This window comes from Rhinichthys klamathensis, unplaced genomic scaffold, assembly GCF_029890125.1.
Source record: "Rhinichthys klamathensis goyatoka isolate OS25496 unplaced genomic scaffold, OSU_Roscu_1.1 h1tg000578l_1, whole genome shotgun sequence".
Lineage (NCBI taxonomy): Eukaryota > Metazoa > Chordata > Actinopteri > Cypriniformes > Leuciscidae > Rhinichthys > Rhinichthys klamathensis.
Window position 1 is genome coordinate 568,477 of NW_026607042.1, and position 17,600 is coordinate 586,076.

General features: G+C 40.6%; 1 protein-coding gene across 1 annotated transcript in view; it reads left to right on the forward strand.

The window, feature by feature from the left end:
• The window catches only part of tasora (transcription activation suppressor a), a 50,525-nt gene that overhangs the window by 2,012 nt on the left and 30,913 nt on the right, over positions 1 to 17,600 (forward strand). The window contains exons 2-9 of the mRNA XM_056240019.1: positions 8,717 to 8,862; positions 10,693 to 10,785; positions 10,869 to 10,941; positions 13,673 to 13,764; positions 13,852 to 13,983; positions 14,365 to 14,498; positions 16,378 to 16,409; positions 17,212 to 17,317. Coding sequence (XP_056095994.1) covers positions 8,717 to 8,862; positions 10,693 to 10,785; positions 10,869 to 10,941; positions 13,673 to 13,764; positions 13,852 to 13,983; positions 14,365 to 14,498; positions 16,378 to 16,409; positions 17,212 to 17,317 — 808 coding nt within the window. The remainder of the gene's footprint in view (positions 1 to 8,716; positions 8,863 to 10,692; positions 10,786 to 10,868; positions 10,942 to 13,672; positions 13,765 to 13,851; positions 13,984 to 14,364; positions 14,499 to 16,377; positions 16,410 to 17,211; positions 17,318 to 17,600) is intronic.

The window sequence follows — 17,600 nt, forward strand, 5'->3', positions numbered from 1 at the left end:
CATCACAGATGAGTTTGGACATAATAATTGTCAATAATAGTAATTGCACCAATCAGGAAATTTAAGGAAGATACTGATCACTGATATAATAATAACACTGTGATTCTGGCAGCCGTTGTAAACCCCATGGCCTCACACAGTTTCACGCCTTGTGCTATTTTAATTAAAGGCTCCTAATTTTGTTTAGGAGATCACTGACAATAAATTTACATGCATAAAAGGGAAGAAAACAACATAGATTTCTGAAAACTGTTAATTCAAAGATTCACTCTCTCTAAATCCCTCCTTTCCACGAGACTACTCTGTTGTGATTGGTCTACTCTGCTCTGATTGGTCAGATGACCCAGTCTGTTGTGATTGGTCTACTCTGCTCTGATTGGTCAGATGACCCAGTCTGTTGTGATTGGTCTACTCTGCTCTGATTGGTCAGATGACCCAGTCTGTTGTGATTGGTCTACTCTGCTCTGATTGGTCAGATGTGATTGGTCTACTCTTCTCTGATTGGTCAGATGTCCCAGTCTGTTGTGATTGGTCTACTCTGCTCTGATTGGTCGATGACCCAGTCTGTTGTGATTGGTCTACTCTGCTCTGATTGGTCAGAAGACCCAGTCTCTTGTGATTGGTCTACTCTGCTCTGATTGGTCAGATGACCCAGTCTGTTGTGATTGGTCTACTCTGCTCTGATTGGTCAGAAGACCCAGTCTCTTGTGATTGGTCTACTCTGCTCTGATTGGTCAGATGACCCAGTCTGTTGTGATTGGTCTACTCTGCTCTGATTGGTCAGAAGACCCAGTCTCTTGTGATTGGTCTACTCTGCTCTGATTGGTCAGATGACCCAGTCTGTTGTGATTGGTCTACTCTGCTCTGATTGGTCAGATGACCCAGTCTGTTGTGATTGGTCTACTCTGCTCTGATTGGTCAGAAGACCCAGTCTCTTGTGATTGGTCTACTCTGCTCTGATTGGTCAGATGACCCAGTATGTTGTGATTGGTCTACTCTGCTCTGATTGGTCAGATGACCCAGTATGTTGTGATTGGTCTACTCTGCTCTGATTGGTCCGATGACCCAGTCTCTTGTGATTGGTCTACTCTTCTCTGATTGGTCAGATGACCCAGTATGTTGTGATTGGTCTACTCTGCTCTGATTGGTCAGATGACCCAGTATGTTGTGATTGGTCTACTCTGCTCTGATTGGTCAGATGACCCAGTATGTTGTGATTGGTCTACTCTGCTCTGATTGGTCAGGGGCACGTTCAAGTTCAAAACGGTGCGCAATGTTTTGCTACGGTTTCCGGGTTGAACGTCATGTTTCCTGGAAACGGCGTGCACCGGTGTGCACCGGGGTTTGAGATACGTTTTCTCTTGTTTGGTGGGTGTGTCAGAACTGCAGTCCAATCAGCAGCAACATGTATATAAAGCACACGGTATTAAAGTGAACTCGCACAATGGGTTCAAAAAGTATTTTACAAATGTGTTCGATGCAGCTCGGTATACGCAACAACTGAGGATATTAGAAGACATGTTTGTCGTAAGTTTTATTGTAAAAATATAGGATATCAACATAATGATGTAGTTGTTTATATTTTTAGCTTTATTGCAAGTGTAGGACATTTGGTATAGAAATAAACAATGGTAATTAAGTGCTTTTCCTAAAAATGAGAAAGAAAATACAGGGTATTAAAACAGTATGAACTACAAATAAAGTCAGTATGTGAGGCTAAATAGATGTTTTAGTCTGAATTAGGTAAGATGTGCTTCCATTTCAGTTTCCACAAATCTCTTCACTCGATTGGGATGTTCTCTTGTGTTCTGGGCGGCAAGTGCAGTGACTGTAACATCGGGCATATTTTGTAGTATTAAACACATATTTATACCGACTTCATCAGGCTCCGAAAATTATTCACAAAGAACACAAAGAATGCACGATTCTGGATAAATTGAGAACCACAATTCTGAAGAAAAAAACATTAGACAATCAAACAAAATAACATGCAAACTTCTGACAAAATGTTTAGTGCTTTAGTCTATTAAAAAAAAATAATAATAATTTGAATGAAATAATAAAATAAAAAAATTGAATGGTGTCAATGTCTCATTTATAAAGACGTATCGTTATTGGGTGAATCAGCGTTGGTAAATAAATCTTTCAAATGAATGATTCAAGGACAAACACTCATCGCCACCTCTTAGCGTAAAGCAATTCAATACATAGGCCTACACGTGTCAAAATATTTTCAAAAGATGAATTTCTCTTATTTTGATCTCTACCGTAGACATCAGTGTTTAAATACCCAAGCTATAACGTTTTATAATAGTACACTCTTATCCCCTGTCATTTAAATGTTTGTAACACATAAATAATGATAATGTGTGGTTAAAGACTGTTTGTGAAGTGCGGCTCCATAGGCTACTGTACGTCACATGGCAGCAGCTCTCTCCCTAAAGTCTTTGATTTAAACAGTTTCACAACGCAAGCGTCAGGGGAGCATGAGCTAGGGATGCACTCTGAGTACCTGCCGATGCTGATCCGATATCAGCAGTTCTTTTTCATTCAGTGTAGTATTTCTATACCTCTGTGTGTTGAACTGATAATCATTATTTTGTGTGTTAAACATCATTATAAAGAAAACCAACAAAATGAAAAAATTATATAATCATAATCTATGACAAAATACTATTATAAACTAGATTAGTGGAAAGTTCAGCAGCAAAAGTTACTCAAGAAAAATCATGAGTGCACAATAATCTGAACGTTTAGTGAAAAAACATTTAGTGGGAAAACAAATAAGTGAATAAGTGTAGCACTAAATGTGTTAAAATGGTACACATTGCTCTTTGTATTGTTGTAAAATACATTAATTAAAAAAAAGTATATTTATATATAATATACATTTAAAAGAAATTTCTTTTAAATGTATAGCACAGCTGTTTAATGAGGCAGCAACTGAGGACAGAACAAGAAAAGCTATAAATAATCTTTCATTGCCCAAAAGTATTATAATATGAAAGACTCCAATATAGTCCAGTCATTTTTCATTCACACACGGCACAGTCTTCACACACGGCACAGTCTTCACACACGGCACAGTCTTCACACACGGCACAGTCTTCACACACGGCACAGTCTTCACACACGGCACAGTCTTCACACACGGCACAGTCTTCACAGTCTTCACACACGGCACAGTCTTCACACACGGCACAGTCTTCACACACGGCACAGTCTTCACACACGGCACAGTCTTCACACTCTTCACACACGGCACAGTCTTCACACACGGCACAGTCTTCACACACGGCACAGTCTTCACACACGGCACAGTCTTCACACACGGCACAGTCTTCACACACAGCACAGTCTTCACACTCTTCACACACGGCACAGTCTTCACACACAGCACAGTCTTCACACTCTTCACACACGGCACAGTCTTCACACACGGCACAGTCTTCACACACGGCACAGTCTTCACACACGGCACAGTCTTCACACACGGCACAGTCTTCACACACGGCACAGTCTTCACACACGGCACAGTCTTCACAGTCTTCACACACGGCACAGTCTTCACACACGGCACAGTCTTCACACACGGCACAGTCTTCACACACGGCACAGTCTTCACACACGGCACAGTCTTCACACACGGCACAGTCTTCACACACGGCACAGTCTTCACACACGGCACAGTCTTCACAGTCTTCACACACGGCACAGTCTTCACACACGGCACAGTCTTCACACACGGCACAGTCTTCACACTCTTCACACACGGCACAGTCTTCACACACGGCACAGTCTTCACACACGGCACAGTCTTCACAGACAGCACAGTCTTCACACTCTTCACACACGGCACAGTCTTCACACACAGCACAGTCTTCACACTCTTCACACACGGCACAGTCTTCACACACGGCACAGTCTTCACACACGGCACAGTCTTCACACACGGCACAGTCTTCACACTCTTCACACACAGCACAGTCTTCACACACGGCACAGTCTTCACACACGGCACAGTCTTCACACACGGCACAGTCTTCACACACGGCACACTCTTCACACACGGCACAGTCTTCACACACGGCACAGTCTTCACACACGGCACACTCTTCACACACGGCACAGTCTTCACACACGGCACAGTCTTCACACACGGCACACTCTTCACACACGGCACAGTCTTCACACACAGCACACTCTTCACACTCTTCACACACGGCACAGTCTTCACACACGGCACAGTCTTCACACTCTTCACACACGGCACAGTCTTCACACTCTTCACACACGGCACAGTCTTCACACACAGCACAGTCTTCACACTCTTCACACACGGCACAGTCTTCACACACGGCACAGTCTTCACACACAGCACAGTCTTCACACTCTTCACACACGGCACAGTCTTCACACTCTTCACACACGGCACAGTCTTCACACACGGCACAGTCTTCACACTCTTCACACACGGCACAGTCTTCACACTCTTCACACACGGCACAGTCTTCACACATGGCACAGTCTTCACACACGGCACAGTCTTCACACACAGCACAGTCTTCACACTCTTCACACACGGCACAGTCTTCACACACGGCACAGTCTTCACACTCTTCACACACGGCACAGTCTTCACACTCTTCACACACGGCACAGTCTTCACACACGGCACAGTCTTCACACACGGCACACTCTTCACACACGGCACAGTCTTCACACACAGCACACTCTTCACACTCTTCACACACGGCACAGTCTTCACACACGGCACAGTCTTCACACTCTTCACACACGGCACAGTCTTCACACTCTTCACACACGGCACAGTCTTCACACACAGCACAGTCTTCACACTCTTCACACACGGCACAGTCTTCACACACGGCACAGTCTTCACACACAGCACAGTCTTCACACTCTTCACACACGGCACAGTCTTCACACTCTTCACACACGGCACAGTCTTCACACACGGCACAGTCTTCACACTCTTCACACACGGCACAGTCTTCACACTCTTCACACACGGCACAGTCTTCACACATGGCACAGTCTTCACACACGGCACAGTCTTCACACACAGCACAGTCTTCACACTCTTCACACACGGCACAGTCTTCACACACGGCACAGTCTTCACACTCTTCACACACGGCACAGTCTTCACACTCTTCACACACGGCACAGTCTTCACACATGGCACAGTCTTCACACACGGCACAGTCTTCACACACAGCACAGTCTTCACACTCTTCACACACGGCACAGTCTTCACACACGGCACAGTCTTCACACTCTTCACACACGGCACACTCTTCACACACGGCACAGTCTTCACACACGGCACAGTCTTCACACTCTTCACACACGGCACACTCTTCACACACGGCACAGTCTTCACACTCTTCACACACGGCACAGTCTTCACACATGGCACAGTCTTCACACAGGGCACAGTCTTCACACTCTTCACACACGGCACAGTCTTCACACACGGCACAGTCTTCACACACGGCACGCCATCAAAGGTGTCGCTGCAAGAGGGAGGGGAAATTATTTTGATAAAAGATTTGTATCTTTTAAAGTTCGATAAGTTCATCATTGAACTTAAATGATGTGCATGGATGAATCCTTTATAATAAATACTGCAATATTCTGTTAAAAAAAGAGAGAAGAATTAAGATTTCATGGTGGCTTTAACAGAGTGCCGGTGCGAGGATGCGTGTCAATTAGACATAGTGGTCATAGTGTTTCAAGTCTGTTGCACTCTTGAGTAACAAATGAGCTATATATAAATGAGCTATATATAAATGAGCGATATGAATGAGCTATATATAAATGAGCTATATAAATGAGCTATATATGAATGAGCTATATATAAATGAGCTATATAAATGGGCTATATATGAATGAGCTATATATGAATGAGCTATATAAATGGGCTATATATGAATGAGCTATATATGAATGAGCTATATATAAATGAGCTATATATAAATGAGCTATATGAATGAGCTATATATAAATGAGCTATATATGAATGAGCTATATATAAATGAGCTATATAAATGAGCTATATATAAATGAGCTATATATGAATGAGCTTTATATAAATGAGCTATATAAATGGGCTATATATGAATGAGCTATATATGAATGAGCTATATATGAATGAGCTATATATGAATGAGCTATATATGAATGAGCTATATATAAATGAGCTATATATAAATGAGCTATATATAAATGAGCTATATGAATGAGCTATATATAAATGAGCTATATGAATGAGCTATATGAATGAGCTATATATAAATGAGCTATATAAATGAGCTATATATGAATGAGCTATATATAAATGGGCTATATATGAATGAGCTATATATGAATGAGCTATATATGAATGAGCTATATATAAATGAGCTATATATAAAGGAGCTATATATAAAGGAGCTATATATAAAGGAGCTATATATAAAGGAGCTATATACAGTGGTGTGAATAAGTTATTACCCCCATGCTAAAGTTGCCTAAAAAGAGGAATAAAAAATCATCTTTTGGAAATTGATCTTAATGCCTTAATTAGAAAAATGAGGAAAAATCCAACCTTTTAAGGACACCAATTTTCTTTGTGTATGAATAATGTATCATAAATAAATAAATGTTCTTCCTTAAAATACAGGGTGCATAAGTCAGGCTATGTTAAATTCCCATAGAGTCAGGCAGATTTTTATTTTTAAAGGCCAGTTATTTCATGGATCCAGGATAATATGCATCCTGATAAAGTTCCCTTGGCCTTTGGAATTAAAATAGACCCACATCATCACATTCCCTTCACCATACCTAGAGATTGGCATGGGGTACTTTCCATAAGATCATCTTTCAATGCAAATCAAACCAGCTATTAGGCTAACTGAAATAACACCATGCCAATCTCTGGATTTTTCCTCATTTTTCTAATTAAGGCATTAAGACCAATTTCCAAAAGATGATTTTTTATTCCTCTTTTTAGGCAACTTTAGCATGGGGGTAATAACTTATTCACACCACTGTATAAATGAGCTATATATAAATGAGCTATATATATAAATGAGCTATATATATATATAGCTCATATATATATAAATGAGCTATATATATAGCCCATATATATATATATATAAATGAGCTATATATATGAATGAGCTATATATATGAATGAGCTATATATATGAATGAGCTATATATGAATGAGCTATATATGAATGAGCTATATATGAATGAGCTATATATGAATGAGCTTTATATAAATGAGCTATATATAAATGAGCTATATATAAATGAGCTATATAAATGAGCTATATATAAATGAGCGTTATATAAATGAGCTGTATATAAGTGAGCGTTATATAAATGAGCGTTATATAAATGAGCGTTATATAAATGAGCGTTATATAAATGAGCGTTATATAAATGAGCTTTATATAAATGAGCTTTATATAAATGAGCTATATATAAGTGAGCGTTATATAAATGAGCTTTATATAAATGAGCTATATAAATGAGCTTTATATAAATGAGCTTTATATAAATGAGCTATATATAAATGAGCTATATAAATGAGCTATATATAAATGAGCTATATATGAATGGGCTATATATGAATGAGCTATATATGAATGAGCTATATATGAATGAGCTATATATGAATGAGCTATATATAAATGAGCTATATATAAAAATGAGCTATATATAAATGAGCTATATATGAATGAGCTATATATAAATGAGCTATATATAAAAATGAGCTATATATAAATGAGCTATATATAAATGAGCTATATATAAATGAGCTATATATATAAATGAGCTATATATATATAGCTCATATATATATAAATGAGCTATATATATAGCTCATATATATATAAATGAGCTATATATATGAATGAGCTATATATATGAATGAGCTATATATGAATGAGCTATATATGAATGAGCTATATATGAATGAGCTATATATGAATGAGCTATATATAAATGAGCTATATATAAATGAGCTATATATAAATGAGCTATATATAAATGAGCTTTATATAAATGAGCTTTATATAAATGAGCTATATAAATGAGCTATATATAAATGAGCTATATAAATGAGCTATATATATGAATGAGCGTTATATAAATGAGCTATATATAGAGCTATATATAAATGAGCTATATAAAAATGAGCTATATATAAATGAGCTATATATAAATGAGCTATATATATATAAATGAGCTATATATATATAAATGAGCTATATATATATAAATGAGCTATATATATAAATGAGCTATATATATAAATGAGCTATATATATAAATGAGCTATATATATATATATAAATGATATATATATATATATATATATATATATATAAATGAGCTATATATATATATATATATAAATGAGCTATATTAAATGAGCTATATATAAATGAGCTATATATTAAATGAGTTGCTGTCAGGCGGTGAAGCCACCGGACGTGTTTGAGCGCCATCTTGCTTTCCCTGCCAACAGAGGGCGTCACTGACTTACAGCCATCATCCACTAAAGCACCTGTGTGCCGCGCATGAGTCGCACATCAATAGTTATAAGATATGTACATTAGTTGTTTCCCACAGGTGATGTGTTTGAGCAGTCGTGTGTGTGTGTGTGTGGTGACGCCTCTGTTCCCGTCCGCAGCTCTGTTTCAGCACGTGTCCCTGGACTCCCGGGAGTTCTCCGAGATCCAGCAGATCCTCAGCTCCAGCTATAAGGACAGCTCCTCCGCCGGGACGTTCCTGTACTCCAAGCCTCGCCTCGTGCACAGCGACCCTCTGGAGAAAGACGTGAGCACGCACTCTTATATGATCTATAAATGAGCTCGAACACCTATATAAAGAATAATCATGTAGATTGTGTGTCAAGAGTCAGTAACGTCTAACAGAAGCCACTCCGCGTGAGACACTCTCCAGGTGTATAGGAACACACAGCCTGTTGCGCGTGTCTAGCGATGTTTGTGTTCTACGCTTAAGGTCATCCTAACAAGAGAAGGGAATACCACACTAGACTCAACAGATCAGATGTTTTGGCCAGGAGGTCAGATGTTCCAGCAAACATGCCCTTGTGTCGGTGTGTAGGTCCACACCTGTAACTGCCTCCAGCGTCTGAGCATGAGCAGAAATCAAAGCCATGTGTTTAGCCCAGGTGTATTTCAAGTTGATATCAGAAAAATTGAGACTGCTAAAAGGTTTTAAAGTACAGTTTCCTGAGCAATTTAAAAAAGTTTTTCGCAGAATGAATTTTGAGTGTTTAAGCTTTTGAATGACAACTAATGTATGATCATTAAATATGTGAAAGGGAAAAAAGGCAATAAAATGTACGCCAAATGTCACTGACAGTTAACAGGCGATGTATAGTGGGTAAATACTCAATACTCTTTATTTTTTTGGCGTCGGATTCGACAAACAATTCGTCATAAAAAACCCTTTAATACAGTGTTTCCTGTGCCGCTATTCTAAGGCTTGCTTGACATCTGGCATTAGAAGGAATAGTTCACTCAAATATGAACATTTCCTGATAAGTTGCTCAGCCCAAGGCCATCCAAGATGTGTCTTTCTTTCCTCAGCCGAAGAGAAATGAAGGTTTTGGAGAAAATGTAACATTCCAGGATCTAATGCAAGTGAATGGTGCCCAATATATTGACGGTCTAAAATCCATATTTTTGTAGCTTCAAAGGGCTCCACGTGACCCCAGCTGACAAATACGGGTCTTCTCTAGTGAAACAATCTGTAATTTTCAGGAAAACAATGATATACTACTAAACAACCAATGCTCACCTTGTTCCAGCCCAGTGAAGCACGTTCACGAGACTCGCAGAGCTGGAATAAGGTCAGCATTGGCTGTTAAAATTTCTATAATTTATTGATTCATTTATTTAATTTCTCTTCAGCTGAGGAAAGAAAGTCATATACATCTTGGATGGTCTTGGGGTGAGCAAATAACCAGTAAATGTTCATTTTTGGGTGAACTATTCACATGAACATCATTTCCAAGCGGATTGCCTGGCTGTGCCCTCATTATAAAGCACGTGTAGGGGACTGTAGTGGTCAGACACCGAAGCCACTCTCAGAGGTGTTCAGGCACGCGTCACATGTTCTATCCAGGGCTTAAAGTAACCATTTGGCACACATACCAGTGGCTAGTGACTTAAGAAAATTTACTAGCCATTCATGTTTTTTTACCAGCCATGAAACCAAAATGTTAGATAGCAGTAAAAAAAAAACTATTCTCTATTCCAATTTTGCTACTACAGCTAAAACCTAGCTAATATAAATGTAAAACCGTATTACAGGCAAGCAACAGTAGTTTTCAGTGTCGGCCGCCGGAGAGCGTCAGTGTGTGTCACTCGTCGGGGGGAGTTTGCCTGATTCAGCATGTGGAGTGTGTAAACTCCTGGAGAATATTGCACTGTAGCGTCAGTCATACACCGTTATCCTCCCAGTGTGTGTTCTCAGACTGTCGTCTGCACAAAGAGGGTTAATCTCATCCTTCATTCCTCCTGAACAGTGTGGTAAACCGAGATGCAGGCGTGTAGCTACAGATGGGATTTTGAACAGTAATACTTCACGTTTGTGTGGATATGTGTGTGTAGTGATGTTGGGATGTTGTGTGTGCAGTTCATGGAGAAGCGGCGGGAGTTGAAGCTGGACGGGCGCACGGAGAAGGAGCTGTCTGAATCCTTCTGCTTCCTCATGTGTGACGCTCAGAAGGTAAACCTCGTCCTCCTCTGAGTGCTGATAGCAGCGTGTGCTGGGGTTCTGCTGTAACCGCTGGTGTGTGTGTGTGTGTGCAGGTCTCCGTGGTGTGTGAGAGAGGCCTGTCTGTGGGCAGCAGCTGGATGAACATGCTGGGGAATCCAGCGAAAGGTCAAACCTTCACACTACATCTACATTCACAACACACACTCAAAGGTACGACACGAGTACCGGTCCACGCCTCGTCAAAGCCACTCCAAGGCGCGAGCGCATCACCGTGCGTCATCACACACACCATCTGACCATGAGAATCATCATAAATCTGTCATCCACCAATAGCTTTAAGCTCTGCATGCAGTTTTACATTATTATTGGTATTATTATAAACATTAGTAATTCGTTTTTATTTATAAATATTAAGTTTTATTTTACAGTACAATAGAATTATTAGTATAATAATGTTTCTGTATGATTTTTTTTTTCAATTTAATAAAAATACAAACAATATTTAAAATAATAGTAATAATAATTAGTGATGTACCGAAATTATTATTTTTTTACCAAAACACCAAAATTAAAGTATCCATTTAGCCAAAAACTGAAAATTAAAATAAACTTTATACATTGTTTTTGTTTGTTTTAAGTGTCATTTGCTCAATTATGACATTTAAAAAAAAAAAAATGACATTGTTTGAGATGTATTTGTTTGACAACTTGACATACAACAATACATCATAACCTGTCATAAATGTCATAAACATGACATAGCAGATGAATGATCAAACTTAAGAAAGCACTTAGCTTTATGGGTTAACATTACATTAAACTGTCATGTGGTTGGTTTTGACATTGGCTGTCATAAGGCCATTATAACTGTGTCATGAATATTTTTCTTGACCTCGACTACAGTGGTACACATTGAATTTGTCATTAAAATGTTATAATGGCTTCATGACAGCCAATGTCAAAACCAACCACCTGACAGTTTAATGTAATGTTAACCCATAAAGCTAAGTGCTTTCTTAAAGGGATACTCCACCAGTTTTTCTTATTAAACTATGTTATTCCCTTAACTAAGACGAGTTGATACATACCTCTCTCGTCTCAGTGCGTGCACTATATCGCTCTGTATTGCCGCAAAACTATGTTAGCACTTAGCTTAGCCCATGCATTAAATATGGGCCAAGCAGAGAAGCGACCAAACACTTCCACGTTTTCCCTATGTAAACACAGTTACTCGAGTAGTGTAACTTGACCTGGGCTGGTGACACAAAATAAACCGTTGCGCTTTTCTAAGCGTTTAAAATTGATGACTATATTGTATGGCGGAATACCATAACAAGTGCTTTTGAGCAGTTCGACTTGGCGCAATAATATCTTCACTAGTGAAAAGTCCTCTTACCGGCTCCCGCTTCCTCTCCCCCTCCCTCTGACATTTCCGTCAATACAACCAACGTGACATGCGCCGGTAGTAGTAGTTCGAGCGGAGTTGACGAAGTAACAGGTTGTTGGAAGCTAGTTAGCATTCTAAACAGCACAGGCTCTCAATTTCGGTCGGCATCTGTTCGCAACAGTCACACTTGCACCACCAATTGCTGTTTGCCCGTGGTCTTTCGCCAGCTCCGGTCTGTTCTGGATCATATCTTTCTTTCCTCTCACGGTCCATAAGAGCTAATTCCTCCTCCGTGTACTCGGGTTCAAACAGATATGGCTCTGGGTCTTCTACAAAGAAGTCATAATCATCTACAAAGTCCGCCATTGCAAATGATCTGCAGTTTGCTAATAGCACAGGTAGTAAAAGCCACGTTGGTTGTATTGACGGAAATGTCAGAGGGAGGGGGAGAGGAAGCGGGAGCCGGTAAGAGGACTTTTCACTAGTGAAGATATTATTGCGCCAAGTCGAACTGCTCAAAAGCACTTGTTATGGTATTCCGCCATACAATATAGTCATCAATTTTAAACGCTTAGAAAAGCGCAACGGTTTATTTTGTGTCACCAGCCCAGGTCAAGTTACACTACTCGAGTAACTGTGTTTACATAGGGAAAACGTGGAAGTGTTTGGTCGCTTCTCTGCTTGGCCCATATTTAATGCATGGGCTAAGCTAAGTGCTAACATAGTTTTGCGGCAATACAGAGCGATATAGTGCACGCACTGAGACGAGAGAGGTATGTATCAACTCGTCTTAGTTAAGGGAATAACATAGTTTAATAAGAAAAACTGGTGGAGTATCCCTTTAAGTTTGATAATTCATCTGCTATGTCATGTTTATGACATATTTATGACAGGTTGTGTTGTCTTAGTAATGTCAAGTTGTCATAACAAAGACATCTCAAACAATGTCAAATTTGCATTCAAAATGTCATAATTGAGCAAATGACACTTAATGACAGTTGTCATAAACATGCATAAACCCTTCTTCATATTCATGACATGTGTCATGTCATGATTATGAAGGTGTCATGACAGTCTTATGCACACCCCTTCAAGTAAAGGGTTACCAAATGACCAATGCACTCAGGAATGCACTGATGAAATACCGGTTGCATGTCTGCGGAGTGAGTGCATACGGCCGCTCTCGACTCTGCTGTGTGTGAGCCGTGTCGACTCTGCTGTGTGTGAGCCGTGTCGACTCTGCTGTGTGTGAGCCGTGTCGACTCTGCTGTGTGTGAGCCGTGTCGACTCTGCTGTGTGTGAGCCGTGTCGACTCTGCTGTGTGTGAGCCGTGTCGACTCTGCTGTGTGTGAGCCGTGTCGACTCTGCTGTGTGTGAGCCGTGTCGACTCTGCTGTGTGTGAGCCGTGTCGACTCTGCTGTGTGTGAGCCTTGTGCCGACTCTGCTGTGTGTGAGCCGTGTCGTGCTCTGCTGTTCCTCCAGTGAATGCTGAATGTGTTGATGTTGCAGGGGTTTACCTGTGTCAGTTTTCTGACCTGCTTCAGATCAGCCCCATCGAGCCTGGATCCACGGGAAACATCGTCATCTTCAAAGTCATAAAGGTACATCAGCAGCTGATGATGTGTTGTGTCCAGATGAAAGTCGTGGTGTTGTGGAGTCTGAGAAATGTTCGATCTTGTGTCCTCCAGGGTAAAGTCAAGAGTGTGCATGACTGTATGTCCAGATGTATAGATCCCACTCCTAAGTTTGACAGCCACTTCTCCAAGAACTCGACGCGCGTGACGTCGCTGCTGGCGTACAGGTCGTTCGAGTACACTCAGGTAAACACGCTGCTTCCTCACTGAAGGACGAGTCGATACTGATGATCGGTTACGCTAACATGAACTAAGAATGAACAATACTCTACAGCATTTATTAATGTTAGTTAATATTAATTTCAACATGTACTAATACATTATTAAAACCAAAGGTTGTATTTGTTAACATTAGTTAATGCACTATGAACAAACAATAAACGGCTGTATTTTATTAGCTAACGTTAAGAACGATGAACTAATACAGTAACAGATGTGTTGCTCATGGTTAGTTCATGTTAGTTGATACATTAACTAATGAACATTATTGTGAAGTGTTACGGCTTGATCAGAGGGTCATAAGCGCATGTGTTTTGTGTGAGACGTCTGAAGGGTCTTTCTTCGCAGCAATACTTCTACGAGTACGTGGACTTCGAGATCTCGTCCCGGCCGAGACACGTGTGTCCGTACGCTGTGGTCTCGTATTACTTCAAGAGCAGAGAGACCTCCACGGCTGTGCCCAAACCCCTCGCTCCGCTCAGGTACTCCTGCTCTGCTGCACTTGCTCCGCTCAAGTCCAGTCAGCTTTATTTAACAGCACAGAGGGTTTCAAAGCAGCTGTACAGTGATAACAGGAGAATAATGCAACAAAGTTTGTTTCCAGAAGAAAATAGCGTCACAGTCCAGCTTAAGTATGTCCAGTGATGGTTCATTTTGTTGTAAAAAAGTTATTAATTTAGTTAATTTATATATATAGCTGCTCTGGAGAAAACCGTGATGTCATCGTCCAGCTCAGTTCTCATATAATGGTGTCAATGCAGGAGATCAATAATATTGTTTCCAGTTTGTGTCTTTGGGTAAAAACAAATCTATACCTACACTAGTTCAGCAGGGTGTCCCACAAGGGTCCGTGCTTGGTCCCTTCTTATTTAAAGTAGTAGTAGTAGTAAACTCTTTATTGTCACTTAGTCACAAGTACCAGTGAAATTGGCCATCAACCTGTCCATACAAACATATATACGATATGACAAGGGGGTAGACGGGACAGGAAGACAGGGAATTGAGGAAAAAAAATACAGCATGACATGAGGAGAGGTGAGGAGAAAAAGGCAACCCCCTGACTATGCTCCTGTAAGTACAGTGTACAGTGTACTATGCTCCTGTAAGTACAGTGTGGGAACAGGGAAAAAACACCTCAGCAACATTAGCACACAATCAGTCCACGGAAAGAGCCGCCAGACACACTTCTCTCGTGTTTCTCTCCACACGAGAGAAAATGCGACAGCCTCCGTTGAGTGCCAAAAGAAGAAAAATAGCTTTTATATGTTGCCTTTGAGTGACATTATTCGTAAGTTTGGGTTAGGGTTTCATAGTTATGCTGACGATACGCAGATCTATATCAGCATGCACCCTAATCCAAACCTTGCAGTTACAGCTCTTACCACCTGCTTGGATGAGATAAAAGCCTGGATGCATGACAACTTTCTTAAGCTTAACGAATCAAAAACAGAACTTCTATTTGTCGGTATGTCAACGGGTTTACTTAAACTTAACAGTTCAAATTTGATTAATGGCCATGACTTTGTTACTCCGTCCTCTAAAGTGCGCAATCTTGGCATTATCTTTGACCCAGAACTGATGTTCGATGTCCATATTAAAATGATATCAAAAACTGCATTTTTTCCATCTTAGAAATATCGCTAGACTACTACCGTTTCTATCGCTCCGAGATGCAGATAGGCTTATTCACGCTTTAATATGTCGGGGCTTGATTATTGCAATGCACTCTATGCTGGTCTCCCAAATCGATCCATCAAAAAACTACAATATATTCAAAATTCAGCCGCCCCGCTTTTGACACACCCAACTGCTCGACAACATATTTCCCCGGTACTCCATGACTGGCGTTGGCTGCCTATACAAGCACGTATCGAATTCAAAACACTGGTTTTAACGTATAAAGCGATTCATGGGACAGCCCCTGCCTATCTCTGCAGTTTAGTTACCTCTTACACTCCAGCTCGCTCTCTGCGCTCTTCTAGGTCATGCATCCTTCAGCAGCCTCGATATAAATTAGTCAATGTGGGGACGAGCATTTTCGGTCTCAGCACCACGTCTATGGACTGCTCTACCATCGGGAATTAGAGACTCTCCAACAGTGGACTGTTTTAAGAAGTCTTTAAAGATACACCTTTTTAGAGCTGCTTATTGCAAATGAATGTGTTTGTTTTATTGTATCTTATTGTTGTTATTCTTTTTTGTATATTGTAGCGCTATGAGTTTAAGAAAAGCGCGTTATAAATAAAATTCATTATTATCATTATTATTATTATTAATATTGTCGAATATTATATTAAGTATTAAATCTTGGTGTTGTGACTCTCAGAACTGCAGTTTAATGGAGACTGTGTTTTTCCTCAGGACCAGCAGTCAGCCGTCAGGGACGAGCAGAGGTGGGCGGCACTTCAGCACAACAGCGTTTCACTGCTGTTATTACATCTCTTTTCCTTTACTACAACAGTTTATATAGTCTGTGTACTTTATACTGCACTCATAATTACTATAACAAACACGTGCTTCTCTGAGTAAATGCTAATCATAAATCTGGGTTATAGGCGTCATCAACATGTGTTTCAACCAATTAGTAAAATAAACAGTAGCCTAAGCATCTTTTGTGACTTTATATAAACACCAAAAAAACTCAAAACAAAGAAACAACATTCAAAACGGTATTGAACAACAAACAGCACAAAAAGATATATATGGTTCTGTATACGAGTTGAAGTGCCAGCAATTTACGATTCAGTCTTTATAAGGTTCACTGTAGAAAGTTAATGTGATTGTGAAAGTCTCAATAAGTCCCTATTTTATATATATATATATATAGGCGAAATAAGTCCCGCCTTCCAAATGAAAGAGCCAATCGGTGACTGGTAAAGTCATTGTTTCACTGCAGCTGAAACTACATTTATGAGACAGTTGTTGTCAGATTTTCTTGATTTCAAATGAGGTTTAGCAAACCGCTTTGGAGAATGTGGTGTTTCCCCATTCAGAGAGACAGGAGCGGTTCAAAGATGGCCGCCGAGTGAAATGACTAGCTAATTACAAACTAATTACTTTGTAATTTAGTCTTAATGAACTGTTGTTGTATGGAAGAAATCTTCACATTCCCCTTTAGTGGAATGGGGAAGGGATGATAGCATACTTGTTTGTCCTGCTTGTGTTTCTAACGGTCCTCCCTCCGGCGTGTGACAGGCAGGCGCAGCTACACGGTGTGGCGCGGGCACTTCGTGAACCAGGGGAAAGACATGTACCAGGCCTGCCTTCGCTCGCTCTCCCGGCCGTTCCTGCCATTCAAACTGTGAGTCCTCCCTCAGACAGCAGCGGCCGTGTGTTCCCGCCGTGTTCCCGCTTGTGTGCCTGTGTTCCCGCCGTGTTCCCGCTTGTGTGCCTGTGTTCCCGCTTGTGTGCCTGTGTTCCCGCTTGTGTGCTTGTGTTCCCGCTTGTGTTCCCGCTTGTGTGCCTGTGTTCCCGCTTGTGTTCCCGCTTGTGTGCCTGTGTTCCCGCTTGTGTTCCCGCTTGTGTGCCTGTGTTCCCGCTTGTGTTCCCGCTTGTGTGCCTGTGTTCCCGCTTGTGTGCCTGTG